Source organism: Melozone crissalis, unplaced genomic scaffold, assembly GCF_028551555.1.
Source record: "Melozone crissalis strain CALT ecotype California unplaced genomic scaffold, PUWL_Pcris_2 ptg000004l_1, whole genome shotgun sequence".
In the NCBI taxonomy this organism is placed as follows: Eukaryota; Metazoa; Chordata; class Aves; order Passeriformes; family Passerellidae; genus Melozone; species Melozone crissalis.
The window spans coordinates 11,847,960-11,853,959 of NW_026535782.1; the positions used below are offsets into that span (position 1 = coordinate 11,847,960).

Below are 6,000 nucleotides of genomic sequence, written 5' to 3' on the forward strand. Positions count from 1 at the left end.
CAGGTCTTTGCTCTGCTGACTGTTCCAAAGGATTAAGTCAAATATTATTTTAAGGACCATCTGTAGATCCCACAAAAGAGGATGAATGAATGAAAGCAGAGATACTTGTCTTAGAAAAAAACTCAATATGTCACCTACTCTACATTTCTGCCTTAGGAAGAAAGACCTTTATCTGAGACATATGTGAGCTACATTACACAGCTATATTTTCTTTGTGTGTGTGTGTGGAGATCTCTATAAGCTCCACAGACAATCCATCCCAGTGCTCAGCATCATTGGTTACTGTGATTTTCCAGTCTGTTCATGACCTCAGAAAATTTTGACCCACTGAATTCCTATGGTTGTGAATGCAGGGGTAATGCTGTGATATATCTGCATCACTTCTGAGTATACATTAATTTATTGGTGTTGTGATCGTTCCTAGACAAGTAGTTCAGAGCTGGTCTGAAATTTCCTCAGCAAGACACTGCAGTTTGGAGCATACTTTCTGGTTTGCATTTTTAAGATGGCAAATAATTTCCTGGTTTTCAAAAACTAGCCAATAAATGTTAACAAAATCAGGAAAAATTATAAGGAAATATATTTTTCTGGCAGTATGAATACTATGAAAACATCTGTAATAGGTTGGGATACAAAACCCAGGGACCTCTCTTGAGGATAATGATAACAAAACTCCTAGAATTTCAAATGTGAGATCCTGGTTTGAACAACCACCAAGCCACAACACAGCACAGGGAAAACTTGTGGCTCTCAGAAATCAAATAATTTTTAGGCAGAGCTAGAAGGAAACTCCTTTCTTAGGTCCAAATTTATCCATCCAGCCATCCATCCCTCCATCCATCAGCAAAGCCTAGAATTTCAGTGCTGAGCCGAAAAACCTGGAGAGCATCCAAACCTATCCTTAGAAAGAAGTCATTTAAACCTCTTTTGGTCCTTCTCGTTTTTGATCATCCCTGGTTCTCTCCTATGCACAGGCATCCTGGCAGGAGAGGAAGAATGGAGCAGTGTAAATAGACATGACAATGTAATAGGTACAGCACTGCCAGCTCCACAAAAGTGCAAATTAAACTATTCCTAGACCTCACTGCAAGAATTCCAGCTAGGTCACACCACGTGGTCTCGTTAAAGTTATTACCACTCCTAGAAAACCTATCCCACCCAGATTTCATCAAATTACAGGTAGTTTTCCAACTGCAAAGCAGTCAGATGGCTGTGGAAAGCACCTACTTCCAAGTCTCAATACCATCACTACTTATTTTTGTGTCCAAATGGAGCTGAAGGACAGATGAGATCCCTAAGGTTAGGGATGAAAAAGATTTGTAAGCTAAAATTCACTGCCAATAATAAAGGCATCTTCTGCTTAGCTTGCTTATATATCCCCTTTTGGGTTTATCAAAAATGTGTCTCCTGCTATTTGCAGGAGATTATATACTGATTGCACATAAGTGATGCTGATGTCTCGTGGTGAAGCTTCTAACACTGCCTTGTGTTTGAGTTCCAAGACATTTTGTAAGGTCCAGTTCAACACCTTTTAAGTCTATGCCCTCAACTTCCATGACTTCTTGTATTCTGTGCATGCTATTCCAGTCTCTTTCCAGACCTTGCAACCTTCTTCTGGAGTTCCTGAGGAACAGAGAAGGGATAAATGCAAAAGCTACCATTGCATTTTTTGCCAGTTCTGAATTGCAGAGCTTTCTCCATCTCCACCTCTCTTATGGGAGCTGCTGGTACATGCTGTAACACTGAGGAACACTGCACTAAGTCCCTGTTTGTGCCTGTCACTGGCTGTTTCCTTCTCAAGGGGAGAGGAAATGTGACAGCACCTAACCAGTGGCAAAGGACACAACATGAAACTGTCTCATATCATTGCCAAGATATTTTGACCCAAAGAGCAAATGTGAAACACAGTCTAAGAGAAAAGCCACCCAAATGTGCTAAATTGTAGCTCTTCTAAGCACCAGCAAAGACAAGCAAAGGTACCTAAGCAAATGGGTGAATATCTCTCTAATACAATGACTCAATATGATTGGGCCCCTGAAGTTTTAACTAATAAGTACTTAACTCATAATTATAGTATTCAAAGCAGTTAATGAAAACATATAATTAAGACACACCACTAGGGAAGGTCAGAACTCTTTTGTACTTGTGAAAATCAGAGAAATGAAATAACTTGAAGAGAGCCACACAAGTGATTTGATGACAGGCAGAGAAGTAGACCCCAGGCTCTCTGTCTAGGGCATGCTCTCGTGGATTGTGCTGCAGCTCAGCAAATATTAGCAAAGGATATGTTTATATTTTTATACATCTCCTTCAGTCATCAGATATATCAATGCATTTACAAAAAAGTCTGTGCTGAATTATACTCCTATGATGAGATTTCATGTACCTCTCTCACTCACCCTGAGGATGTCAGGTCTCTGATCAGTCTCTTTAGACATTTGCCATGTCTAAAATTATGTTTTCAATCAGATTTTAGAGGACAACTGAATTATGCCGCTCACATTGTCATATCCATTTTCTAGAGGCTTGGGATCACTTTTAAAATATTAACTGCTTAATAATGAACAAAGAATAGCAATTTATGTCAGCTGACTTTGTGGACTAAGGGCTATACTATATCACTGATTTTTCAGTGTGTAGTATTGAGCAAAAATGGACTGATCATAGTCATAGTATAAATATCCAGTAAAGAAACACCACGTATTTTGATTATGAATAGCAGGAACAAGAAGCAGTTATATATCAAGGATTTGCTGCCAATAGCCTTTATAATTAGAGGGAAATCCCAGATTCAGTTTAGTGTTTCCTTCTTTATCCATAGCCTTTGGAAACATTACTGCATTAAATGGCGGACAATACAAATAATATTTCATAGTGTTCTGGGGAGTGTTTTTTAAATGTAGTGCTCTTGATCTTTACCAGCTGTTGAATCAAATTTGGCATAAGCCTATTTCTTTGTGTACAGCCTGCAAACAATGTGGATTGTAAAATTAGTAGGGCACAAACCCAATTTCAATTGCAGGCTGGGATTCCCCTATGCTTTTACAGGGAAACTTGGTTGATAACTGTGTTTCCTATTGGGTGGGGCATGGAGACCATGCCCATAACACTTAATCTTTGAATACTAGAATATCACGTGAGCTCTAAAGCCAAGCTATTAAAATAAGGAAGAAGAAATAAATCATAAAACCTAATAAAAGCTTAGTTGTTCATTTGCCATCACTCAACCCACAGCTGTATGTTTTTCATACTGTTTAAAATTTTATATAATGCTGGCATAAACATCCAGTGTTCTTTTATTTTCCTTTCCTGTACTGAACAGATGCACAGTTTGTGTTACAGTAATGAAGCCCAAATATTGCCTTACACAAGGTAATGTAAGGATATCTTGCTGGATACCCATGTTAAACTAAGAATAATTCCTAAAGTTGAGATAACAGTTCAGTGCAGATGTTTTGCAAGTCATATGCCTCAAAATAGTTATGTCACCATTTGCCTCGTAAGTACAACCTTGTCAGTGCTTTACTCTGACAAGAAGTACCCATGGAGGTCAAAACTGCTCACAAATATCTAGTGGACAAAGCCACACTAAAATCTAGTCTACTGGTCAGACTCAACAGTTTCAGTTATTAAACCTGCTAAAAAACTTCTGACAATACCCATAGTCTGAAAAACACAGAAAAATGCAAATTATTGCTTTTCATATTCCTTGCCTTATAAAGAACCACACAGCTTCAAGTTTGAATGCAGAAGAGAAATTTACTGTAAAAACTTCTGGGAAAACTTCATAAGAAAAAAAATTTCTACAATATTCACTTGTAACAACAGCCACTGCAGAAATCTCTGATAGTTTTAAAATGACAATATCTCATTATCACATTAAGGAAATTGCTAGAAATAAGTCATTGGTTCTCTACTTTTTGATCTGATGTGCTATAGCAGAAGGGAGCACACACAGATTTCACACAGACAAAGGCAAACTGTAACCCCTGACTAGTGCCCCTAGGAAGAGCACATCATGGGGAAGACTGACTGCTCCCTTTTAGAATAACTCATGAGATGGATTTAGCCCACAAATCATGGTCAGTGATGCAGAGAAATGGAAGTTAATTTCAAAGGAAAAGGAGAAAGAAGTTTCCTTTAATAAGTTAGTCATGAGATTCTAAAATTCATGTAGCTAAAGTGCTTTGCACTAGATTGAAAATGCTATGCTGGCAGTAATTTATCCTGATGAGATCATTGTTGTTCCCTCAGAGAAAACATTTTTGTCTTAAAAAGTCATTAATGCATTCAAGATTCTACTGAATGCAACTAGCAGAAACATCACATCCAGACCATTAACTGAATCCTGTCCCTAATATCACAAATGATTGATTGATTGATTCTGCTATACTGGAAATAATGTATTTCCCCTGTAAATAAGACAAATAAAACACACCTTTCTCAGTAAATCAATCTTTAAGTATTGAGAAGTGTAAGACACACTCTTAAAGGTAGAGAAAGGGACCCAGTTTGCCAAACCTTAGGGCTGTGTCTAGAGGCAATTAGTGAATCAGTCTTCATAACACACATACCTAAGGTTTGACAAAGATACCCTTTAGGGCCCCCAGAGGTAAATCCTATCCCTTAGACTGAAACCCATCAAAAAAAGGTTGATATTGATTTTTACATGCTGAGTCTGATAGTCCTACACTCTTTGGAGGAATAAATTAGAATGACAAATCATTTCTATTTCAAACTCTCATTGCATCAGACCAAGGAGCATAAATTATTTAAAATGCATGTGTATTTGCATTCATGAATATAAGTTCATAAAAATTCTTGAAAAGTATTTGAGTACATCTAGAGATTAATCTCTTATGGCTATATTTTATTATTCTAAAAACATCTAAGTAGATAGAGACTACAGAACTTGAATACAGAAACAAACTCTAGTACATGAATATTTAAATATAGAGAGGGCTTTTTTTTGCTCAGTCTAGTGTTTTATAAGGATCTTTATTCCTACTGTTTTTCTAGGACACATATATTAAATATAAAATAAATTACTTTAACAGGAACTAACTTAATATCTGGGAGTACCACCACATTTAAACAATCATTAGAATGTCTCACTGGTTGTCCTAAGTACCGAAATCTTCAAGCAGTTTATACAGACAGCCAAATTCTTTCATAATATCAATTTCACTTCTCTGTAGGTAGCACAGAGTTATCATCCTCCACTAAGACTGAAAGTCAGATTGCTTATTATTTAATTCCTTTTTGTTTTAACTGGTCTTTCAATGTATGCTAAGTTTACAATTTCAGAATGCCAAGAGCAGACTATCTCCATACTGCCCCTTTGCGGGGATATTTGGAATTGTACAAACCCAAAGCTATTAAAGACGGTGTGGTTCACACCCCTTCATGCACATACAGAAGTCATTAAATTTAATACTGGTTACATTCAAACCACAAGATGAAGAACATGTTTTACTCTTTCTCATGCTTAATTCATTTATTCACAGCAAATTCAGTGTTTCATATGTTCCTAACATAATTAGCAATTTCTGAAACCTCTCATTCCTCCCTCTCACATCTCTTTGGCACCACTGCTGTTGTAAAAACTGACACTGGAAAAGTAATGAATATTAACAAAATCTTTTTTTTCAAATACAAAAGACAGATTTTAAACTAACAGCAGCAGTTGCAAACAGACAAAGCTGAATTTTCCTACCCCCTTTCAGAGTAATTCTTGCCACTTTGGATACTTAATTCAGAATGACAGGAATATAAAGTGAATGTTCAGGACAGCTGAAATATTTTTCCCTTTTTGCTTTCTTGCTTTTCCTACAATTATTTTGGTAGCCTATAACTACTATATTAATAGACAGCAAATTGGAACAAGTAAGAGATTACCTGAGAACAAGAAAGTCCACATTCTTCAATCCTGGGAATAATCTGACAATCAGCATTCCAAAACAGAATTATTAGAAGAATCTGAACATAAGAACTTATCAT

The 6,000-nt window shown here is 36.7% G+C and overlaps 1 protein-coding gene across 1 annotated transcript in view; it reads right to left on the reverse strand.

The window, feature by feature from the left end:
* IL17REL (interleukin 17 receptor E like) overlaps positions 1-6,000 on the reverse strand; it is a 43,657-nt gene extending 37,657 nt beyond the window's left edge. The window contains exon 1 of the mRNA XM_054280275.1: positions 5,899-6,000. Within this exon, the coding sequence (XP_054136250.1) occupies positions 5,899-6,000 (102 nt within the window). The remainder of the gene's footprint in view (positions 1-5,898) is intronic.